The 24,922-nt window shown below is 36.5% G+C and overlaps 1 protein-coding gene across 3 annotated transcripts in view; it reads left to right on the top strand.

The window, feature by feature from the left end:
- The window catches only part of ARL6 (ADP ribosylation factor like GTPase 6), a 58,594-nt gene that overhangs the window by 3,357 nt on the left and 30,315 nt on the right, over positions 1 to 24,922 (top strand). For all 3 annotated transcript variants that reach the window (XR_449462.3, XM_007164073.3, XM_007164074.3), the window contains exons 2-5: positions 370 to 519; positions 13,758 to 13,819; positions 14,241 to 14,309; positions 18,088 to 18,182. Coding sequence is in view for 2 of the 3 variants with exons in the window: in XM_007164073.3 (XP_007164135.1) it covers positions 397 to 519; positions 13,758 to 13,819; positions 14,241 to 14,309; positions 18,088 to 18,182 (349 nt within the window). In the remaining variant the exon portion in view is untranslated. The remainder of the gene's footprint in view (positions 1 to 369; positions 520 to 13,757; positions 13,820 to 14,240; positions 14,310 to 18,087; positions 18,183 to 24,922) is intronic.

Below are 24,922 nucleotides of genomic sequence, written 5' to 3'. Positions count from 1 at the left end.
CATTGTTCCAGATTTCCAGAAAAGGCTGCAGATATTCTCAAGTATCACAAATGGCAGACTCCACATGATTCTGAGTTTAACCACATTTTCTTCTTAAGTATTATATGTTACGATGAGAAATGTACAGTTATTTCAAGGGCATTATTCTGTATTGCCAGGGGTTATTATCCGCCAATCTGCATTTCAGTTAAGTCTCCTTTCTGGTAATCAGCTTAAACTCTGTTTACTAAATGCAGAGCTACATTGACATGGTTTTCACAATATCACTGTGTCTTTTAAGTTCTGAAATTTGGGATACATATGCTCATATTTTCTATTCTTAAGGTGGCTGTGGGTAATATATCTTTCTTTTTTTTTCCTGACTTGCAGCTGGTTTGTAAATACTTGACTCACATTATGGGATTGCTAGACAGACTTTCAGGCTTGCTTGGCCTGAGGAAGAAGGAGGTTCATGTTTTGTGCCTTGGGCTGGATAATAGTGGCAAAACAACAATCATTAATAAACTTAAACCTTCAAACGTAAGTATATTTATTAGATACTTTGTGTATTTTCTTATTTTTTTCTTTTTTATAAAGGATTGTTTTTATTTTTATTTATTTATTTTTTATAATCCATTATTTTTTTTTTATTGGAGTAAAATTGCTTTACAATGTTGTGTTAGTTTCTGCTGTACAGTGAAGTGAATCAGCTATATGTATACCTATATCCCCTCCCTCTTGAACCTCCCTCTCCTGCTTCTCTCCCCATCTAGGTCATCACAGAGCACCAAGCTGAGCTCCCTGTGCTATACAGCAGGTTCCCACTAGCTATCTATTTTACACGTGGTAGTGTATTTATGTCAAACCTAATCTCCCAAGTCGTCCCACCCTCCCCTTCCCCCCGTATCCACATGTCTGTTCTCTACGTCTGTGTCTCTATTCCTGCCCTACAAATAGGTACATCTATACTGTTTTTCGAGATTCCACATACATGCATTAATACACAATATTTGTTCTTCTCTTTCTGGCTTACTTCACTCTGTATGACAGACTCTTGGTCCATCCACATGTCACAAAGGACCCAATTTTGTTCCTTTTTATGGCTGAGTAATATTCCATTCTATATATGTACCACATCTTCTTTATCCATTCATCTGTCATTGGACATTTAGATTGTTTCCATGTCCTGGCTCTTCTAAATAGTGCTGCAGTGAATATTGGGGTGCATGTGTCCTTTTCAATTATGGTTTTCTCTGGGTATATGCCCAGTAGTGGGATTGCTGGGTCATATGGTAGTTCTATTTTCAGTTTTTTAAGGAACCTGCATACTGTTCTCCATAGTGGCTGTATCAATTTACATTCCCACCAACAGTGCAAGAGGGTTCCCTTTTCTCCAAACCCTCTCCAGCATTTATTGTTTGTAGATTTTTTGATGATGGCCATTCTGACTGGTGTGAGGTGATACCTCATTGTAGTTTTGATTTGCATTTCTCTAGTAATTAGTGATGTTGAGCATATTTTCATATGCCTCTTGGCCACCTGTATGTCTTCTTTTGTGAAGTGTCCATTTAGGTCTTCTGCCCATTTTTGGATTGGGTTGTTTGTTTTTTTGATATTGAGCTGCATGAGCTGTTTATATATTTTGGAGATTAATCCTTTGTCTGTTGTTTCATTTGCAAATATTTTCTCCCATTCTGTGGGTTGTCTTTCCGTCTTGTTTATGGTTTCCTTTGCTGTGCAAAAGCTTTTAAGTTTCATTAGGTCCCACTTGTTTTTTTTGTTTTTATTTTCATTACTCTAGGAGGTGGGTAAAAAAAGATCTTGCTGTGGTTTCTGTCAAAGAGTGTGTTTCCTATGTTTTCCTCTGAGAGTTTTATAGTGTCTGGTCTTACATTTAGGTCTTTAATCCATTTTGAGTTTATTTTTGTGTATGGTGTTAGGGAATGTTCTAATTTCATTCTTTTACATGTAGCTGTCCAGTTTTCCCAGCACCACTTAATGAAGAGGCTGTCTTTTTTCCATTGTATGTTCTTGCCTCCTTTGTCATAGTTTAGGTGATCATAGGTGCGTGGATTTATCTCTGGGCTTTCTATCCTGCGCCACTGATCTATATTTCTGTTTCTGTGCCAGTACCATACTACCTTGATTACTGTAGCTTTGTAGTATGGTCTGAAGTTGGGTAGCCTGATTCCTCCAGCTCCGTTTTTCTTTCTCAAGATTGCTTTGGCTATTCAGGGTCTTTTGCATTTCCATACGAATTGTAAAATTTTTTGTTATATTTCTGTGAAGAATGCCATTGGTAGTTTGATAGGGATTGCATTGAATCCATAGGTTGCTTTGGGTAGTATAGTCATTTTTGCAATATTGATGCTTCCAATCCAAGAACATGGTATATTTCTCCATCTGTTTATGTCATCTTTGATTTCTTTCAGCAATGTTTTATAGTTTTCTAAGTACAAGTCTTTTGCCTCCTTAGGTAGTAGGTTTATTCCTAGGTATTTTATTCTTATTGTTGCAATGGTAAATGGGATTGTTTCCTTGATTTCTCTTTCTGATTTTTTGTTGTTAGTGTATAGGAATGCCAGAGATTTCTGTGCATTAATTTTGTATCCTGCAGCCTTACCAAATTCATTGATTAGTTCTAGTAGTTTTCTGGTGGCATCTTTAGGATTTTCTATGCATACTATCATGTCATCTGCAAACAGTGACAGTTTTACTTCTTCTTTTCCAATTTGTGTTCCTTTTATTTCTTTTTCTTCTCTGATTGCCGTGGCTAGAACTTCCAAAACTGTGTTGAATAAGAGTGGCAAGAGTGGCCATCCTTGTCTTGTTCCTGGTCTTAGTGGAAATGCTTTCCATTTTTCACCATTGAGTATGATGTTGGCTGTGGGTTTGTCGTATATGGCCTTTATTACGTTGAGGTAGGTTCCCTCTGTGCCCATTTTCTGGAGGGTTTTTATCATAAATGGGTGTTGAATTTTGTCAAAAGCTTTTTCTTCATCTATTGAGATGATCATATGGTCTTTATTCCTTAATTTATTAATATGGTGTATCACATTGATTGATTTGCCTATATTGAAGAATCCTTGCATTCCTGGGATAAATCCCACTTGATCATTATGTATGATCCTTTTAATGTGTTGTTGGATTCTGTTTGCTAGTATTTTGTTGAGGATTTTTGCATCTATGTTCATTAGTGATACTGGTCTGTAATTTTATTTTTTTGTGATATCTTTGTCTGGTTTTGGTATCAGGGTGATGGTGGCTTTGCAGAACAATTTTAGGAGTGTTCCTCCCTCTGCAAGTTTTTGGAAGATTTTGAGAAGGATTGGTGTTAGCTCTTCTCTAAATGTCTGATAGAATTTACCTGTGAAGCCACCTGGTCCTGGACTTCTGTTTGTTGGAAGATTTTTAATTACAGTTTCAATTTCATTACTTGTGATAGGTCTGTTTATATTTTCTAATTCTTCCTGGTTCACTCTTGGAAAATTATACCTTTCCAAGAATTTGTCCATTTCTTCGTGGTTGTCCATTCTACTGGCATATAGTTGTTTGTGGTAGTCTCTTATAATCCTTTGTATTTCTGCAGAGTCAGAAGTGATTTCTCCTTTTTCATTTCTAATTTTACTGATTTGCGTCCTCTCTCTTTTTTTCTTGATGAATCTGGCTAAAGGTTTATCAATTTTGTTTATCTTCTTGAAGAACCAACTTTTAGTTTTATTGATCTTTGCTATTGTTTTCTTCATTTCTATTTGATTTATTTCTGCTCTGATCTTTATTATTTCTTTCCTTCTACTGACTTTGGGTTTTCTTTGTACTTCTTTCTCTAGTTGCTTTAGGTGTAAGGTTAGATTGTTTGAGAGTTTTCTTGTTCCTTGAGGTGAGATTGAATTGCTATAAACTTCCGTCTTAGAACTGCTTTTGCTGCATCCCACAGATTTTGGGTCACAGTGTTTTCGTTGTCATTTGTTTCTATGTATTTTTTAAATTTCTTCTTTGATTTCTTCAGTGATCTCTTGATTATTTAGTAGTGCACTGTTTAGCCTCTCTGTATTTGTATTTTTTACAGTTTTTTTTCTGTAATTGATTTCCAATCTCATAGTGTTGTGGTCAGAAAAGATGCTTGATACGATTTCAGTTTTCTTAAATTTACTGAGGCTTGATTTGTGACCCAAGATGTGAACTATCCTGGAGAATGTTCCATGTGCACTTGAGAAGAAAGTGTATTCTGCCACTTTCAGATGGAATGTCCTATAAATATCAATTAAATCTATCTGGTCTATTGTGTCATTTAAAGCTTGTGTTTCCTTATTTATCTTCTGCTTGGATGATCTGTCCATTGGTGTAAGTGGGGTGTTCAAGTCCCGTACTATTATTGTGTTACTATTTCCCCTTTTATGGTTGTTAGCATTTGCCTTATGTATTGAGGTGCTCCTATGTTGGGTGCATAAATATCTATAATTGTTATATCTTCTTCTTGGATTGATCCCTTGATCATTATGTAGTGTCCTTCCTTATCTCTTGTAACAGTCTATTTTAAAGTCTATTTTATCTGATGTGAGTATAGCTAACTCCAGCTTTCTTTTGATTTCCATTTGCGTGGAATATCTTTTTCCATCCCTTCACTTTCAGTCTGTATGTGTCCCTAGGTCTGAAATGGGTCTCTTGTAGACAGCATATATATTGTCTTGTTTGGTATACATTCAACCAGTCTGTGTCTTTTAGTTGAAGCATTTAATCCATTTACATTCAAGGTTATTATCGATATGTATGTTCCTACTACCATTTTCTTAATTGTTTTGGGTTTGTTTTTGTGGGTCTTTTTCTTCTCTTGTGTTTCCCACCTAGAAAAGTTCCTTTAGCATTTGCTGTAAAGCTGGTTTGGTGGTGTGAATTCTGTTAGCTTTTGCTTGTCTGAAAAGCTTTTGATTTTGCCATTGAATCTGAATGAGATCCTTGCTAGGTAGAGTAATCTTGGTTATAGGTTTTTCTCTTTCATCCCTTTAAGGATATCCTGCCACTCCCTTCTGGCCTGCAAAGTTTTTGCTGAAAAATTAGCTGATAACGTTATGGGCATTCCTTTGTATGTTATTTTTTGCTTTTCCCTTGCTGCTTTTAATATTTTTTCTTTGAATTTAATTTTTGTTAGTTTGATTAATATGTGTCTTGGTGTGTTTCTCCTAGGGTTTATCCTTTGTGGCACTCTCTGTGCTTCCTGGACTTGGGTGACTATTTCCTTTCCCATGTTACAGTAGTTTTCCACTGTAATCTCTTCAAATATTTTCTCAGACCCTTTCTTTCTCTCTTCTTCTTCTGAGACCCCTATAATTCGAATGTTGGTGCGTTTAGTGTTGTCCCATAGGTCTCTAAGATTATCTTCAATTCTTTTCTTTCTTTTTTCCTTATTCTGTTCCTTGGCAGTTATTTCCACCATTCTGTCTTCCAGCTCACTTATTTGTTCTTCTGCCTCAGTTATTCTGTTATTGATTCCTTCTAGTGTATTTTTCATTTCAGTTATTGCACTGTTCATCTCTGTTTATTTGTTCTTTAGTTCTTCTAGATCTTTGTTAAACATTTCTTGTATTTTCTCAGTCTGTGCCTCCATTCTCTTTTGGAGATTCTGGATCATCTTTACTATCATTACTCTGAATTCTTTTTAGGTAGGTTGCCTATTTCCTCTTCATTTATTTGGGCTTGTAGGTTTTTACCTTGCTCCTTCACCTGCAACATATTTTTTTGTCTTCTCTTTTTTTTTTTTGATGGGTGGGATTGTGTTCCTGTTTTACTGGTTGTTTGGCCTGAGGCTTCTAGCACTGGAGTTTGTAGGCTGTTGGGTAGAGCTGGGTCTTGATGCCAAGATGAGGACCTCTGGGAGACCTCACTCCAATGAATATTCCCTGGGGTCTGAGGTTCTCTGTTAGTCCAGTGGTTCGGACTCGGAGTTCCCACTGCAGGATCTCTGGCCTGACTCCCATCTTGTGAACCAAGATCCCACACGATGTGTGGGGTGGCAAAAAAAAAAAAAGAAAGAAAGAAAAGGAGCAGAACAATAACAAAGAGTAAAAAATAAAATTAGATTAGAAAACTAACAGATATGTTAGAAAGAATAAGAATATAGTTGAAACAACAATGGAAGGTAAAACAGACCCACAATAGTAAAAAAGAGGAGAAAAAGAAAAAAAAATCCAGAAAAATCCTTGGCTGTGGGGGGCGGGGATTAGGCAGGGGCAGGTTTTAGGTGGAGGCGGGGCCTATGCTTAGGACCAACAGAGCAGGAAAAGGCCCTGGCGGGGCTGGGTGGGTGGGGCGGTGAGTCTTAGGCTCAATGCAGCAGGAGGAGCCTCAGCAGGAGGGGCCCAGGCAGTGCCTCTGGCCTTGGAGGGTGGAGGACCTGGTCCAGGACCCCAGCAGGCTCACTGGGCCCAAGTGGACAGGGGAAATGCTAAGCATGTTCCCCCCAATCCTCTGATCCTGGAAGGCCCCTCCCCACTGGCCTCTCTTCTTCTCCCTTCTCCCTCCCTCCTATGCCCCTGGGACCCACACGGCCAGAGGAGATCCTGGAAGGCAGAGGACCAGACCCAGAAGCCCAGCAGGCTTCCCGGGGCCAAGTGGGCAGGGGAAACGCCCACAGTGCCTTCCCTGATCCCCTGGCCCCAGATGGTCTGCCTCTCCTCCTCTTCCCCCCTCCTCCCTCCCTCCCATGCTCCTAAGACCTACAAGGCTGGAGGGGGCCCTGGAGATCAGAGCACCAGGCCTGGGAGCCCAGCAGGTTTCCCGGGGCCCAAGTGGGTTGGGGGGAAACGCCGGCCGCACCTCCCCTGATCCTCCGGCCCCAGAGGACCCCTCCCTCCCGCCTCTCCTCTTCTCCCCCTGCCTCCCTCCTATGCTGCTAGGACCCACGCGGCCCAGAGGGGGCCTTGGAGCCCAGCAAGCTTCCTGCGGCCGAGCGGCCAGGGCAAAGACCTGTCGCACTTCCCTGATCCTCTGGTCTGGGAGGGCTCCTCCCGCCCATCTCTCCTCTTCTTCCCCTCGCCTCCCTCCTATGGCTCTAGGACCAACGGGGCCTTGGAGGGTGGAGGACCCTGCCGAGGAGCCCTGAAGGCTTCCCAGGGCCAGACTGGGCAAGGGAGACGCTAGGCGTGCTCCCCCTGATCCTCTGAGCCCGCGAAGCTCCCTCCGGGCATGGGAACCCCTCCCCTCTCCCAGCCACCCCTGAGGTGTGCCAGTCCTGTCCAGCCTCCACTTCTCCTCCCCCCTCACTCCCCCCTCATCCTACCCAGTCGCTTGGGGGTTCCTCCCATCTCCTTGGGCATTGAGGTCCCCCACCAGTGTCCGGCAGGCACCCTAGTTGTGGGGAAACGCGAACTCCACGTCCTCTCCTGCTGCCATCTTGACTCCGCCCCCTCTATTTTCTGCTAAAGAAAGATAAGGCAGGATTATTTTGTTTGCCATTATAACTTCATTATCATGTTGTGAAATCTTGTCAAATTTGTGGTACCTTAAATTAATAAGTATCAGCCAGCCATAATTTGCAGTGTATTTTATGCAGGTAAATAGGTAAATCTTTATTTAAACTGGAATATTTTCCAAATGTCTTTTCTTCTCAGAAGATCTTCACAAATTTGTGGAGTTTACTTTCAGGTAGCATTGCCTTCTTTTTGGCTCTCTCTTTACAAGAAGAGCAAAACAAAGAGAAAGGTGAATCATTTTTATAGGTTCTATGGATAATTAGTTTCCCAGGAGTGTGGTATGCATAGCAGTAGTAGCAAGCAAGATGACTTTGAGTCATTTAAGTAGTAAGTACTTGAACATATTATTTTAATAACTGAAATATATATAAAGCTAGCACATCCACCACATAATGCATGAGTTACAGTTAGGTTCTGCTACATATAAAGAAAACCCACATAACAGTGGACTAAATAAGACACTTATTTTTCTGTCATCTAAATGAGTCCAGAAGAGGTATTCCAAGGCTGCTTTGGCAGCTACATGGTCCGGGCATCTTCCATCTTTCTGCTTTGCTATCCTTAGTGCCTGGTTTTCTTCAAGATCCTCAAGATCTCCACATGGCCACCTTAGTTAACTATCTTATCTGTATTCTAAATCACAGGGATGAGAAAAGAACAGGGCAAAAGAATAAGCCTTCTTGCTAAGTAAGCCCTCTTTAAAGAGCTTACCTAGAAGCCCCAACTAATGACTCTTTTACCTCACTGGCTACCCCTACCTGTAAATGAGGCTGGATTTTTTTTTTTAAGCAGGACATATTGCTGCTTCCGTTAGGAATAGGGGTCCTGTAAGTATGAAAGAAGAGGAGAGTGGGTAGACAGCTAACATTTACAGTTGTAAGTACTTTTATCTAGGTAAAAACCATTAGTCAATCAATGAAAAATGCTGAGTAAAAAAATAATATAGACTGCATACAGACAGAAAAAAAATTAGGAAGCTGGTACTCTTAATGACTGAATGGCTGGAGAACGGGAAGCATTACTCCTAAATATGGTCATTGATAAGGTGGACTTCAGTGCCTCCAAACAGTGCTTCAGGTTGAGCAGAATGAGAAGCCTTACTGCCTTTTTTTTTTCTTTCTCCCAACGGCTTCAGTTATACTTCTGTTTAGTTCAAGATTGCTTTGGAATTACAAAGATGCCATTATTTCTTTTCTTCTGGTCATCATTCCTTTCTTCTACATGAGTGAGTTTGCCATGTGAAAACAACTAATTGCTGGTGTATTTTCAGGTGGGAGTTTGTTTGAGGCAGCTGTGATAAGAAGTTGAAAATGGATTTGCAAAGCAATTTAGGTGTTTTAAGGGGCTCCCCAGCCAAGCTGGAAATCAGCTGAGATATACATGCTGAAGTCAGGCAGAGATGAAAACTAGCAGTTTTATTGAAAAAGGTGATTTTGGAGGGCAAGGTTTAGGTCTGGCCAGAGGACTTGCTAACACTCTAAGTTATGATTCATGTCCCAAAATTCAAGCTTTCCTCCTCAGAGAAAGATACTGCTCATCTAGGTTTTCTGCATGGTTAAGAACAGATAAGAATGCACGGTTTCGAGAAGCATGTGGCTCTCAAAGAGACAGAGACAAAGAGAGAGGCAGAGCCAAGGATGTCGGTTTCCATTTCATAAACTGAGAAGTCAAAGAAGTCTCTTAAAAAAAAAAAAAAAAAGTCTCTTTTTTTTTCCCTGTGAAGAGGAATAAATTTGGAGAGGGGAGATAGAGTAACTAGAAGTGTTATTTTAATGGATTTCTCTCTATATAGAAGCAGAGAGAAAGAGATTCTTCCCCAATAAGGAAAAGAACAGGTCAAAAAGTGTGTATACATTGGAGTCTGTCTCCTGACCTAGGTGATTATGAGAAATTTCTTTAACAGTCCTTGAGAGGAAGATATAGCATCCTACCCAATTGAATGGGGTCTGAATTGAATTTAGAGAATGATGGATGGATGGTAAAAATAGAACCACATGCAGCTGTGCTTGGGTCCATAATTAGTTCCATGGATCAGCTATCAGCAGATCAACCTGGGCTAATAGTTAAACTTGGTGGCACTTCTGCAGGTAAGGCTGTGAGCAAGATTATAAGGAAATTCTTTAGGTAAGGTCCTATCCTATAGGAGATATTTCCATTTTTCTCCACATGAAGGAATATCCTGAAAAGTAATTTTTTTGTAAAAGTAGTCTCAAATAAGTACAAAATGATTGAAACCAGAGCCACAGTTAATAGCCCCAAAGTGGGCCAACCCCCCCAGTGCCTACTATACTCAAATTGGCAGAAATAACATTCAAAGAACAAAACAGAAATTACATTATCTTTTTCCATCATCCCCAACAGTATAGTGATTTTCTGTCCCAAGACATGGTTATTACCATAAGGATAATCTTTGATATGGTATGGATGGGAACAGCTTTCTTCTCTAAACATAATTGGTCATTTGTTTGGGGCAGAAGGGGAAGGAGGCAGCATAAGCTCAGTCTATCATCTTGAAATATTCTAATATCCCAATTTCAGACTAGTCTTGTGAAAGATCTACTATCCTGCCTAACACACCACATTAGTCAGGGAGAGTCCTCAGGAAAACCTGGGCTTGCAGCCAATAAGTAAGGCTTTTTAGTTAATCTTCTTTTGCTTTCCAACATACCTACCTCTCTGCTACCTCTGATGAATTATGGAACTAGCCTAGACTATCTCCAGGGCTATTTTTAAGAGGATAGCCTAATTTCTGACACCACTTCCTGAGCCTTAATCTTTAGGCAACTGTCCTGTCTCCTGAGAACAATTGACCTCTACATCCTGAGAGCAGAGTAAGTTGCTTTACTTTAAAAAAATTTTAAAAAGCAACTTGGTGATAATAGCCAAGAGGACACTTGAAATGGGACTTCTTAAAAGCCCCAAAACCTCTGTCATTCAGGCACAGATATAACACTTGCTTCCTCCCTACCTTTGAACTCAAGAAAAGTCTCTTGTGAGCTTACATCCACTGTGAGAAGTTCATTATTTTTAATGAATTAAGGTGAATAATAGAAATCTACAATGCTCTATTAGGAAATGTCTTGCAAAAGAAATCGCAAATCTCATTTTATAGTAGTCTCATATTTTTTGGGGGTAAAATCAGTTTCTAGATAACAAGATACTTCCTGAACCCAAACTAGTTTTTAATATTAAGCTGTCCTAATGTTCACTTATTGTTAATATACTGAGGTTGCTGATCTAGGTTTTCTAAACTGATGAATAGAGAGAGAGGAGGTACATTTTAACTTGATAACTTTCCAAGAAGCTGATCTTAGCTGTCATTTTCTGGAGATGTGCTCTGTAAACACCTTTCTTCTAAAATTCCCACTTTTGCCCCACTCCCCAACATAAATGCTCTCATTCTATCACATCATCCAGTTTTATATTCTTAACATTTAAAACAATCTGAAATTACCTTGCATATACAGTTGTTGTTTATTAAATTTTTCCTCATTATAAAATTAAATTCCATAAGAGTATAGATCTTGTATTGTTCAATACTGAATCCCAGATACCTAGAATATTGCTTAGTAGTTAAATGTATTTTTGGACAAATGGACTGATGGGTGATTTTTTTAATTTTTATTTTTGGGCAGGGAGTAATGATCGATAGCACCAAGGATATCATTTTTAGCAGTCTTAATAAAGCTAACCAAATAGGGCCTCTCTTAGAAATCTTGTTCTACTCTTATTGATGTTGGTCTATCCCTGGGCTGTTTCAGATAGCCTAGTCCACTTAGGTAATAATTCCTGTGCCCTTTGCTTGCTTTGTAAGCATTCCCTGTCCAATTTAGAGAATTACCCAATGTATTGTTCCTGGATAGAGCAGAGGAAAGTTAATCGGTGGAGACTATTGTTTAGAGGAAAATCTGGAAGTACCAGCCCACATACCTTGTCCTATCCTGATTAATTTGTGGAGTTTCTTCTTTCTAATTATCTTCCAATAGAACTTTAGAAGTGAGGGGAAGAAAAGAAAGTTGATTAATTTTATCCCTGTTAAAACAGCAAGTTAAAGGGTAGCTTCTCTGGAAACAAAGAGTTTGTGAAGAAACTGGGTGATTGTGAAGAGGCTAGGCCAATTTCTAATTACAGTTCACTGAAGACAAAGCTACTCATTTGAGGTATATTTTCTGAGATTTCTTTAAACTTTTAACTTTTTTATTATTATGTTTTTCCTAATAATAATAGCTGATGATTTTATCACATGATTGGCACATGAAAATCCATAAAATCAAAACAGTGTTGCATTTTGGGACAACAAAAATTAGGAAACTCTTTATTCCAAAGTTTGTTGTGCAATGAAAGACCCCTAAGTTATGAGGCAGGATTCTGAGTAGCAGGAAATAAAATCTGTCTAACATAAACAAAAAGAGTGATATTTTTGGAAGAATACTAGGCAGCTCACAGGATGAAAGGAAAAGCTGAATAAACAAATCTCAGAAAGCCAAAACCAGGGCAGCTCTGGGAGGTCTTTTCACTAACACATTACTATTAAGGTGACCAAGCTACAGTGACTTTTCACCTTCTGTCTTTCGATTTGAATTTTAAATTTTCAGGAGTAGACTACCGAAGTGAACATAATGTTGTGGAGCAACAATTTCCCCTCTACTTCTCCTGTTTTTACATGAAAGCAACAAGATGAACTGAAAGGAAATTTTTTTAAGTTACACTTTGGGCAGTATGGAGAAAATTGGGGAATGAAACTGAAATCAGTGAGAGTGTAATTCTAATAATAGCAAACATTTGTTGAGCGTTTTCTATGGACCAGACACTATGTTGAGTATTTTGCATCCATTAACTTATTTAATTCACATGATAACATTATGAGTTAAGGATAGTAATAATATATTTTACATTTGGGAAAATTAAGGCTTAGAACAGTGGTCCCCAACCTTTTTGGCACCAGGGACCAGTTTCGTGGAAGACAGTTTTTCTACAGGGGGGACGCAGGGGGGTTGGGGGGGATGGTTCAGGCGGTAATGCGAGCGATGGGGAGTGATGGGGAGCGATGGGGAGTGATGGGGAGCGGCATATGAAGCTTTGCTTGCTCACCCGCCACTCACCTCCTGCTGTGCGGCCCGGATCCTTACAGGCCACGGACCACTACTGGTCCAAGGCCCGGGATTGGGGACCCCTAGCTTAGAGAAGTTAAGTAACTTGTTTAGGTAGTATATTAGCAATTAGGAGTAATCAGGAGGCTGTCGTAGTAATTTGAAGCAAGAAACGATAAGAGCCTGAGCTAAGTTAGTGAGATAGAACCCATAAAGCTTAGAGAATGGTTATATAGGGAATGTAAAAAGGGGAGGAGTTGAGAAGAAATCCTAGGCATCTGGGTCAGAAAGTGAGTGGATTTTTATTCAAAAGGAGAAAGTTTTGATGATAGAAGTATTATGATGCATTTGATGAGCTAACTTGTCCATTTAAGGCCTTCTACTTGCCTGTGGGATGTGTCAGCAGGTCTCCCACTATACTCTTGCCCCCTTGCAATCTCTTTTCCACACAGTTCCCACCATGGCCTTCAAGGCCCTACCTATCTTACTTGGTTACATACAGCTCTTTCCCTTGCTAAATATACTTTAGACATACAGGCCTTCTACTTTTTCTGAGTGGTGAGTTCCTCCCCGCCTTGAGGTCATGCCCTGGCTAGTTCCTTTGACTGGAATGTTCTTTGTCAAGGTCTTGTCATAGCTTTTCCCCTTCTTAACATTCACTCCTGGGTGAGATGTCCCCTCATCAGAGAGGCTCTTCTATACTAACCCTCCTCTGCCCCATTGCCTCCCACCCTCAATCACCTTTCATTGCACTGAGCACTGCTCAAAATTGTATTCACTTGTAACTCAGTTGTTTATTGCTGTTTACCTCCTCCAGATTATAAATTCCATGAGAGCAGGGACCATGTATATTCACCATCTACACATGAGGACAGTCCTCTGTAGCATTTATAAACTCAATAAGTAAGAAAGATTAGAAAGTCCTATATGTGAGCTGAAGGAGACTTATGAAACCACTTTAAGTCCATGGTAACTTGCAGCAAGCCACAAAATGTGAATGTGAAGACACACATGCAGATTTATAATTAGTAAACCTTAAACTTTATAAAGAATTCACACACAGTGATCTCATTGCAAAATTTATAATTTTGTTTAATCCTGTCATCTCCTTAGTGGCAGATTTTAGAACTGGAAAATCTGGGTGTTTTTTTTTTTTAACCTGAGGAAAAATTCATCATTGGTAATTGCAAATTTCTAAACTTTGTCTTCTCTCTTAAAGGCTCAATCTCAAGATATAGTTCCAACGATAGGATTCAGCATAGAGAAATTCAAATCATCCAGGTAATTCATTTTATTAAACTTGTGATTAAGAAGTTGTGGGTGAAAAATGATATTAGATCTACATACTTATTCCTCCTACTCTTAGAAAAAAGTAATTTGCTATTTCAGAAGCCCATAGATGTTAAAATATTTGTACCACTACCTCTGGATTATTCTAAAGAATTTAGAGTTTAGATAAACTCTGACAATCTCACTAGCAAGGGAAATATCTTTTTTATATGTTACTCATTGTAAAATCATATTTATATTCAAAAAAATTCATTCTATGACACTTGTACTTGAAAGCTGGCCCAAGTTGAATATTGTATATTCAAGGGTGGTTTCTTTGATTGAAAACAATTTAAAATTTTAAGTAAAAGTTACACTTTTACTACCTTATAATGTAGTCATGTTTTTTCATTTTGTTTGTTTTGTTTTATAGTTTGTCTTTTACAGTGTTTGACATGTCAGGTCAAGGAAGATACAGAAATCTCTGGGAACACTATTATAAGTAAGTATGTTTGTGAATGTTGGTAAACTAGATGGTTATATTTTAATAACCAGTAATGATTAGAAATCCAAATGATTACATGGGCTAGGTTGCAATGTTTATTCTTTATATAATTTAAGTATACTTCCTAATTTTTAAAAAAAGTATAATCATACTTCACATTATTTCTCAAATGCTTCAGATTCTTCCTGACCTTGCATATGTTGTTCTGTCTGTTTTTAATGTCCTATTCTACCCTACTTCTCTGCAACTTAAGGTTAATATATTTGTTCTTTAAGGACTAGCTCAAAAGTCACCTCCTCTATGAAGGATTCCACTGTTTTGCCCAGTTATTCTGTCCCCCGTGTTGACACGGTGCTTCGTCCATTCATATCTCTTGAATCGTATTTATTACATCTTAAACTCATGTACCATAGCTGCCTCCCTAGTGGGATTATGAACTCCTCAAGGGCAGGGATTTTTTTTTTATTCAGTATGTCTTCAAGACCAAGTATGATTCTGGCCAAATAGATCAGTAAATACTTACTGTATAAATTTAGTTAAAATAACAACACTAATAGTTGATCCATGTGTTCTACAAGCAATTCTAAACAAGATATTTTTAGCATGTGCAAATCAAGTGCTCACCAATTTCTTCAGATTAACAGCTGTCAATTTGCTAGGATCCAAGTGTGTTATACCTTCTCAAGATTTGCATGCGATGTTAAAATAAATTCATTAAACTTGTAATATTGCTAGGACTTCTTCATTTAGGATGAGTGTAACTCACTTTTGGAGTCTGAAATTTATAAACAGTATCTCTTCACTAAATGCACTTTTGTCCTTATGAACTCTTGTCTTGGAATGGTGTGTGATGACTGCCAGATCAGATTTTAATTTTCATTGGCTAATTCTTTCATGCTAATGTGGGGACAAATGTTGTATTCCTTGGGTAGGAACCAAAGGAGATTTATTCCAGATATTCTTTTCATATTGAAGGCCTATTTAAATCATATAGAGCCAGAGGACCTCTGAGGTAGAAAGAGAAGAATGCTTCAGATTTGAGGGCCAGTTTGGAAAAGGAAGGGTGGAATGTTTGTGGTATCCTGCATTAAATTCTCTGGGGGAAATGTGAGGTGTTTTTGTTTTTGTTTTTAAGGAAACCTCAGTTTTCAGTATAGGATTTTTTTATTCTTCTTCCAATTAGTAGGTAAACAATTATTTTTTCTAAAAAAAAATGTATTTACTTTAGTTACTTTAAAAAAATGTAACATTTATTTTAATTACAGAAAACACAATACTGCATAAAAAATAGTACTTCAAAAAAGGAAGCTTTTTTTCTGACTTTAACTTCTTTTTCTTCAAAATCTTTTTGGAAGAAGTTGATGAATTCAGGAATATTATAGGTACATTGTAGGTGGAATGCTGAATATGGTTACTGTTGAGAAGTCTACAGTAATAGTAAATTTATTTCCTCTATCTCTATACTTTTCTGATTGTGAAAGAACAAGTACATTTTAATCTGTTAGACTGAAAGAGGTTAAAAAGATTAATTAAGTCTACTGTTGGCAAAATAATCCACTCTTGTAGTGAGAATGTAACATCTTTCTTAGGGTAATTTATCAATATCTGTTAAAATGAAAAATGTTCATGCCCTACAGCCATAATTTTTGCTTTCAGAAAAGTACAGTATGCCTAGGACTACTGGGCAAAGATACACAGAGAAGAATGTGTGTTGAGAATTATTTACAGTGACTTTTTTCATATCTCAATTATATGAAGAAAAAAATTATTCTTAGTAAAAGTATGTGCTTAATATATATGGAGAGAGAAGAAAATTCTTAGTGAAATATGTACCGCACCATTAATAGCATTTGTTTTGGGAATAAGATTATAAAGGAAGTTTAGTTTGTCATTTGTATGACTCTGTAATGTTAATTATTGTAATTTTTGCATATTACTCTTAGAATATAAAAATTAATAAAGCATAAAATATAAGGAGTGCCTATTTGGAAAGTAGTTAATGTTTGGAAAGTATAGAAAAGAATATTTAAACATTGTTTCCTGTAAATCTCACTACTAATAAATTTACCATTGTTAATCTTCTGGGTATGTTTCTTCTATTTTGAAATATATAATATACACTTTACATAATTGAGAAAGGAGCCTAAAGTATGTACCATGTACTATATAGTTTTTCAGTTAACATTCTATGATAAGGGTGAATCAGGAAAAACATAGAAAGGATGTAACTCTCATGGCGGCCTAATATTTTTTCATATTCCTGTACCCAAATTTGCTTTATCATTTCTCTATTTTTGGACATAAAGACTGTTCTCTGTTTTTGAAGATTATAAGCAATTCTTCAGTTAACATATTACTGTATGAATCTTTGTCATACTTCATGTTTCCTTAGTATAAATTCCAGAAATGAAATTACTGGCTCAAAGTGAACATTTTTAAAGCTCTTGATAGATATTTCCAATTATATCAGTTTCTATATCCACTAGTAATATGTGACTGTGATAATCTGCATTCATTTTTTAAATGATAGGAGAAAATGGTATTAAAAAGTTGTTTTATTTTTATATGCATGTGGTTACTAATGGCATTGAACTTTAAAATCTTAATTTATGATTACACTGAGTCACAAAAAATATATAAATGTCCAATAAATATATGAAAATATATTGAACTTAACGAGCAATTAACAAAATACAAAGTAAAATAATATGCTGTTAGGATGGTAAAAAAATTGAAAAGAATGATAAGAGCCATGCTGGCAAGGGAGTGGGAAAAGTGCTGGTAGTAGTATAAATGGATATAACATTTCCAGAGGATAATTTATCAATGTTTATCTAAAACTTTAAATTTTGTATATATTCCTGGAAATTTTATTCCTAAGAACAGATCTTAAAGCATCAAGAAATTTTTAAAATCTATTTAGGAGTATGTTTATCCCAAAGTTTTTCATACTAATGAAAATTGGAAGTAACCTATGAAGTCCAAAAATAGAAGTTTGGTACAATATTTAATGACACATCCGTTGTACTTTATAATCATTAAAAGAAAGATGCAAAGGAAATCAGTGATTTTTGAAGTGCCGCTGTGATCTATAAGTGAATCCTTATACCATTTCAGTGGCTGGTTATCAGCTTAAAAGTCAAATAGAATAAAACAAAAGCTCTTTGTAAGTATTGTCTCAGGAAACTATTTCAAATATATTTACATATACTTATATGTCTAACTGCATCTTAATGTAAAATATATTTCTCACTATGGTTATGGTAAAAAATATTTGAGAAACACTGGTGTAGAGCTTTAATGTTTCACATAAAAGTAGTTCAAACTATACTGCAAAAAAAGATCAGGGAAATGTACATATATTTCAGGAAGGCAGTATTAAACAGCAAGATTCCATTTAAATACAGATGTAGATATTCATATATGAATATACACAAAGGAAATGTTGAAAATGATTTACATGAAAATATTAATGGTTGTATCTGTGTAATAGGATTATGGTTTTACTTGTTATTTTTTAAAATTATGAAATGTCACTAAATTTACCATATTATGATCCAAATGAAAAGAAATTATTTTACATGAAATATGACTAACATGGTTAATATATTAATTACTCATATAAACTAATAAGAAATAGCACCAAAGCCTGTAATGTATAAATGGACATAGGACATGAAGACATAATACACAGGTTAGGAATTGCAAATGGATAGTAAACATAGAAAAATGTTCAAGTTTATCTTTAATATTTCTCATTCTTTATATTATACAGAGAAGGACAAGCCATTATTTTTGTCATTGATAGTAGTGATAGATTAAGAATGGTTGTGGCCAAAGAAGAACTTGATACTCTTCTGAATCATCCAGGTACATGTGTGTGTCTTTCAGTCTGTGATGTCTGTGCTTTGGGGTCTGTTTATGTATGATGTTTTGTTCTTTGGTGTAAGCAAAACGTGTTGTTTACACTGTGTGATCTTTTATTTAAAATTTTTGAATTTTAAAACATTATGCAGAATTAACAATATCTTTACTTGCAATACCATATTTTTTTTTTTTACGACACATAGAGGTTTTTTTTCATGGGATGAGAACTTTTAAGATCTATTCTTAGCAACTTTCAAATACACAATACAGTATTACTAACTGTGGTCACCAAGCTATACATTACATCTCATGAATTATTTGATGACTGGAAGTTTGTGCTTTTCATCTCAAGCTCCCTCCACCCCAGCCGCCTCTGGCAACAGCCAGTTTCTTCTCTGCATCTATCGGTTTGTTGTGTTTTGTTTTCTTCAGATTCCACATGTAAGTGAGATCATATGATATTTGTCTTTCTCTGACTTATTTCACTTAGCATAATGGGTTTCATTTTGTCATTTTCTGTCTTGCAATGGCCTCCCCTGATTTTGTATTAGGGCTGTAGAGACCTCATAAATGACTTAAAAAGTATTTACTCCTCCTCTTTTTATTTTTTTATCTTTTGGCTTTGTGTAGAATTGGTATTATTTCTTACTTAAACATTAAAATAGAATCTACCAATGAAGCCATCTGGGTCAGGATTTTGTGTGTATGTTGGGGACATGAATTATAAATTCAGTTTCTTTAAATGATGTAAGGCTATTAAAGTTCTGTATTTCTTCTTGGGTCACTTTCAGTAATTTGTGACTGAATTTGTTAATTTGTTAATTTATCTAAGTTGTGAAATTTATTGGCATAAAATTGTTTGTAACATCCCCTCATTATCATTTTAATGTCTGTAAGACCTGTATGATATACATATCTTCTTTCATTTCTAATATTGGCAATTTATGTTTCCTCCCGTTTTTCTTGCTCCATCTTTTTTTTTTTTTTTTTTTTAAATAAATTTATTTATTTTTGGCTGTGTTGGGTCTTTGTTTCTGTGCGAGGGCTTTCTCTGGTTGCGGCGAGCAGGGGCCACTCTTCATCGCGGTGCGCGGGCCTCTCACTATCGTGGCCTCTCTTGTTGCGGAGCACAGGCTCCAGACGCGCAGGCTCAGTAGTTGTGGCTCACGGGCCCAGTTGCTCCGCGGCATGTGGGATCTTCCCAGACCAGGGCTTGAACCCGTGTCCCCTGCATTGGCAGGCGGATTCTCAACCACTGCACCACCAGGGAAGCCCTCTTGCTCCATCTTTTAAAGAGTTTATGGTTTTATTAATTTTCCAAGAACCAGCTTTAGGTTTTGGTACTTTCTTCTGTGGGTGTGTCTTTTTTTAATTTCATTAATTTCTGCTCTTTTTTTATTAAGAACTTTCATTTTTATTATGAACTTTCTGTATTTAAATTGAATCTCATTTTATCTTTTTCAGATGGAAGTGGAAATTGTTGATTTTACACCTTTCTTTTCTAATAAAGCATTTTACACCTTTGTTTTATAATAAAAGCATTTAAAGCAATACATATTTTCTGAGTATTTAGCTATATCTCACAAATTTTGATATATTTCTTTTCTTTATTATTTGGCTTAAAGTATTTTCCAGGCTAACCTTGTAAATTCTTCTTTGATGGTTGGATTATTTAGTAGTGTATTATTATTTACTTTCCCAAATATTTGGGAATTTTCTAGGTATCTTTTGGTGACTGATTTCTGATTTAATTCCATGTGATCAAAGAACCTATTCTGCATGATTTTTATTCTTAGAAATATATGGCCTAACATATACGATTGAATGTGGTGAATGTTCCATCTGCAATTACGTAGAATGTATATCTTGCTGTTCTTGGGTAAAGAGTTCAATAAATGTCAGTTGACAGTGTTATTCACATCTTCCACATCCTTTCTTTATTGAGGTATAGTTGATGTATTAATACAATATCATATAAGTTTCAGGTGTACAACATAGTGATCCACAATTTTTAAAAGTTATGTTCCATTTATAGTTAATATAAAATATTGGCTATATTCCCTGTGTTGTACAATATATTCTTGTAGCTTATTTATTTTATACATAGTAGTTTGAACCTCTTAATCCCCTACCCCTACCTTGCTCTTCCACCCTTCCCTCTCCTGAGTGGTGACCACTAGTTTGCTCCCTATGTCTGCGAGTCTGTTCCTTTTATGTTATATTCACTAGCTTGTCGTATTTTTTAGATTCCACATATAAGTGATATCATACAGTATTTGCCTTTCTCTGTCTGACTTATTTCACTCAGCATAATACCCTTCAAGTCCATCCATGTTGCAAATGGCGATATTTAATTCTTTTTCACGGCTGAGTAGCGTGCCATTGTATATACGTACCATATCTTCTTTATCCATTCATCTGCTGATGGACACATAGGTTGCTTCCATATCTTGGCAACTATGAACACGAGGGTGCATGTATCATTTCAAATTAGTGTTTGGGGGTTTTTTTTGATAAATACCCAAGAGTGGAATTGCTGACTCATATGGCAGTTCTATTTTTAGTTTTCTGAAGAACCTCCATACTGTTTTCCATAGTGGCTGCACCAATTTACATCCCAACCGGCAGTGTACAAGGGTTCCCTTTTCTCTACATCCACACCAACATTTGTTATTTGTGTTCTTTTTGATGATAGCCATTCTGACAGGTGTGAGGTGATATCTCATTGCAATTTTAATTTGCATTTCTCAGATGATTAACGATGTTGAGCATCTTTTCATGTGCCTGTTGGTGAGCTGTATATCTTCTTTGGAAAAATGTCTGTTCAATCTTCTGACCATTTTTTAATTGGGTTGTTTGTTATTTTGATGTTGAGTTGTATGAGCTGTTCATATAGTTTGGATATTAACCCCTATTGGTCATATCATTTGCAAATAAGTTCTGCCACTCAGTAGGTTGTCCTTTCATTTTTGTCAGTGGTTTCCTTTGTTGTGCAAAAGCTCTTAACTTTAATTAGGTCCCACTTGTTTATTTTTGCTTTCATTTCCTTTGATTTAGGAGACAGATCCAAAAAAATATTGCTACGATTTATGTAAAAGAGTGTTCTGCCTGTTTTCTCTTCTAAGAGTTTTATGATTTCAGGTAGGCTTTAATCAATTTTGAGTTTATTTTTAGATATAGTGTTAGAGAATGTTCTAATTTCATTCTTTTACATGTAGCTGTCCAGTTTTCCCAGAACCACTTATTGAAGAGACTGTCTTTTCTCTGTTGTGTATTCTTGCCTCCTGTGTTTTAAATTAAATGACCATAAGTGCATGTGTTTATTTCTGGGCTCTCTATCCTAATGTAGTGTATCACAAGGATCAGTGGATCCTTCCACTGATCCACGTGTCTGTTTTTTTGCCAGTACTATACTGTTCTAATTACTGTAGCTTTGCAGTATAGTCTGAAATCAGGGATCATGATTCCCCCAGTTCTGTTCTTCTTTCCTAAGATTGTTTTGACTATTCAGGGTCTTCTGTGTTTCCATACAAATTTTTAAATTATTTGTTCTAGTTCTGTGAAAAATGCCATCGGTATTTTGACAGATATTGCACTGAATCTGTATTTTGTCTTGGGTAGTATGGTCACTTTAACAATATTAATTCTTGCAATCCATGAATACAGTGTATCTTTCCACCTGTTTATGTTATCTTCAGTTTCTTTCATCAGCATGTTATAGTTTTCTGAATACAGGTCTTTTACCTCCTTAGGTAGGTTTATTCATAGGTATTTTATTCTTTTTGATGCAATTGTAAATGGAATTGTTTCCTTATTTTCTCTTTCTGATGGTTCATTGTTAGTGTATAGAAATGCAACAGATTTCTTTATATTAATTTTGTATCCTGAAAATTTACTGAATTCACTGATGAGCTCTAGTAGTTTTGGGGGTGCATCTTTGGGATTTTCTATGTATAGGATCATGCCATCTGCAAACGGATCCTTGTGATAGTTTTACTTCGTCCTTTCCAAGTTGGATTCCTTTTATTTCTTTTTCTTGTCTGACTACTGTTGCTAGGACTTCCAAAATTGTTTTGTATGAAAGTGGTAAGAGTAGGCATCCTTGTCTTGTTCTTGATCTTAGAGGAAATGCTGTCAGCTTTTCACCATCAAGTATGATGTTAGCTGTGGACTTGTCATATGTGGCCTTTATTATGTTGAGGTATGTTCCCTCTGTACCCACTCTCTAGAGAGTTTTATAATCATTAATGAATATTGAATTTATTTCAAAGCTTTTTTCTGTATCTATTGAGATGATCGTATGGTTTTTATTCTTGAACTTGTTAATGTGGTGTATCACAATGATTGATTTGTTGGTATTGGAAAATCCTTTCATCCCTGGGTTGAATCCCACTTGATCATGATTCTTTTGATGTATTGTTGCACTGGTTTGTGAATATTTTGTTGAGGATTTTTGCATGTATGTTCATCAGTGATATTGGCCTGTAATTGTGTGTGTGTGTGTTTGTGCATGTGTGCGTGTGCATGTGTGTGATATCTTTGTCTGGTTTCAGTATTAGGGTGGTGCTAACCTCACAGAATGAGTTTGGAAGTGTTCCTTCCTCTGCACATTTTGAAATAGTTTGAGAAAGATAGGTGTTAAGGGGCTTCCCTGGTGGCGCAGTGGTTGAGAGTCTGCCTGCCAATGCAGGGCACGCGGGTTCGGGCCCTGGTCTGGGAGGATCCCGCATGCCGCGGAGCGACTGGGCCTGTGAGCCACAATTACTGAGCCTGCGCGTCTGGAGCCTGTGCTCCACAACAGGAGAGGCCGCCATAGTGAGAGGCCCGCGCACCGCGATGAAGAGTGGCCCCCACTTGCCACAACTGGAGAAAGCCCTTGCACAGAAACAAAGACCCAACACAGCCATAAATAAATAAATAAATAAATAAATAAATACATACATACATACATACATACATACATACATACATACAAACTGGATTTAAAAAAAAAAAGATAGGTGTTAATTCATCTCTAAATATTTGATAAAGTTCACCTGTGAAGCCACCTGGTCCTAGACTTATATTTGTTGGGATGTTTTTTTTTTTATTACTGACTCAATTTTATTACTGGTAATTGGTCTGTTCATATTTTCTATTTCTTCTTGGCTCAGTCTTGAGAGACTGTACATTTCTAGAAACTTGTCCAGTTTTTCCAGGTTATCCATTTTATTGGCATATAGTTGCTCATAGTAGTCTCTTATGATCCTTTGTATTTCTATGGTGTTGGTTTTAACTTCTCCTTTTTCATTTCTTATTTTATTGATTTGGGCCCTCTTCATTTTTTTCTTAATGAGTCTGGCTAAAGGTGTATCAATTTTGTTTATCTTTCAAAGAACTAACTTTTAGTTTCATTGATCTTTTCTATTGCCTTTTTAGTCTCTATTTCATTTATGTTTGCTCTGATTTTTACTATTTCCTTCCTTCTGCTAACTTCCAGCTTTGTTCTTCTTTTTCTAATTCTTTTAGGTGGTAGGTTAGGTTGTTTATTTGAGATTTTTCTTGTTTCCTGAGGTAAGCTTTTATCAATATAAACTTACCTGTCAGAACTGCTTTTGTTGTGTCACATAGATTTTGGATCCTTGTGTTTTCATTTTCATTTGTCTCCAGGTATTTTGATTTCCTTTTTGATTCCTTCAGTGATCCATCAGTTGGTTGGTAGCATATTGTTTAGCCTCCATGTGTTTCTGTTTTTTGCAATTTTTTTTCCTTGTAGTGATTTCTAGTCTCATAGCATTGTAGTTGGAAAATATGCTAGATATGATTTAAGTTTTCATAAATTTACTGAGGCCTAACCATGTGATTTATCCTGGAGAATGTTTCGTGTGTACTTGAAAAGAATGTGTATTCTCCTGCTTGTGGGTGGAATGTTGTGTATATATCTATTAAGTCCAATGATCTAATGTGTCTTTTAAGGCTAGTGTTTCCATATTGACTTTCTTTCTGAATGATCTGTCCATTGATGGAAGGGGCAGTTAAAGACCCCTACTATTATTGTGTTACTGTCAATTTCTATATTTACATCTGTCAATATTTGCTTTATGTATTTAAGTGCTCCTATGTCAGGTGCATATATATTTACAATTGTTATATCTCCTTGGATTGATTCCTTGATCATTATGTAATGTCCTTCTTTGTCTCTTATAACAGTCTTCATTTTGAAGTCTATTTTGTCTGATATAAATATTGCTTTCCTTGCTTTCTTTTGATTTCCATTTTTGCATGGAATACCTTTTTCCATTCCCTCACTTTCAGCCTGTGTGTGTCTTTAGATTTGAAGTAAGTCTCTTGTAGGCAGCATATGTACAGGTCTTCTTTTTGTATCCATTCAGCCATTCTGTGTCTTTTGAGTGGAGCACTTAAGTCATTTACATTTAAAGTAATTATTGATATATATGTTCTTATTGCCATTTTATTCATTGTTTTAGGTTGTTCTCATATCTCTTTTTTGTTCCTTTCTTCTTTTGTTCTCTTCTCTTGTGATTTGATGACTGTTTAGTGTTATATTTAGACTCCTTTTCTTTTTTTGTGTGTATATCTATTATAGATTTTTGGTTTGTGGTTATCATGAGGTATATATATGTATGTATGTATGTGCATATATGTATATTTATTTTAAGTTGCTGATATCTTACTTTCAAATGCATTTTAACAAGCCTGCATTTGTACTCTCCTCCCCTCATGATTACTGTTGTTGATATCAT

The sequence above is a fragment of the Balaenoptera acutorostrata genome, chromosome 4 (genome assembly GCF_949987535.1).
Source record: "Balaenoptera acutorostrata chromosome 4, mBalAcu1.1, whole genome shotgun sequence".
Classification (NCBI taxonomy): Eukaryota; Metazoa; Chordata; class Mammalia; order Artiodactyla; family Balaenopteridae; genus Balaenoptera; species Balaenoptera acutorostrata.
The sequence above is the reverse complement of the archived record's forward strand: the minus strand, read 5'-3'. Positions and strand labels throughout refer to the sequence as shown.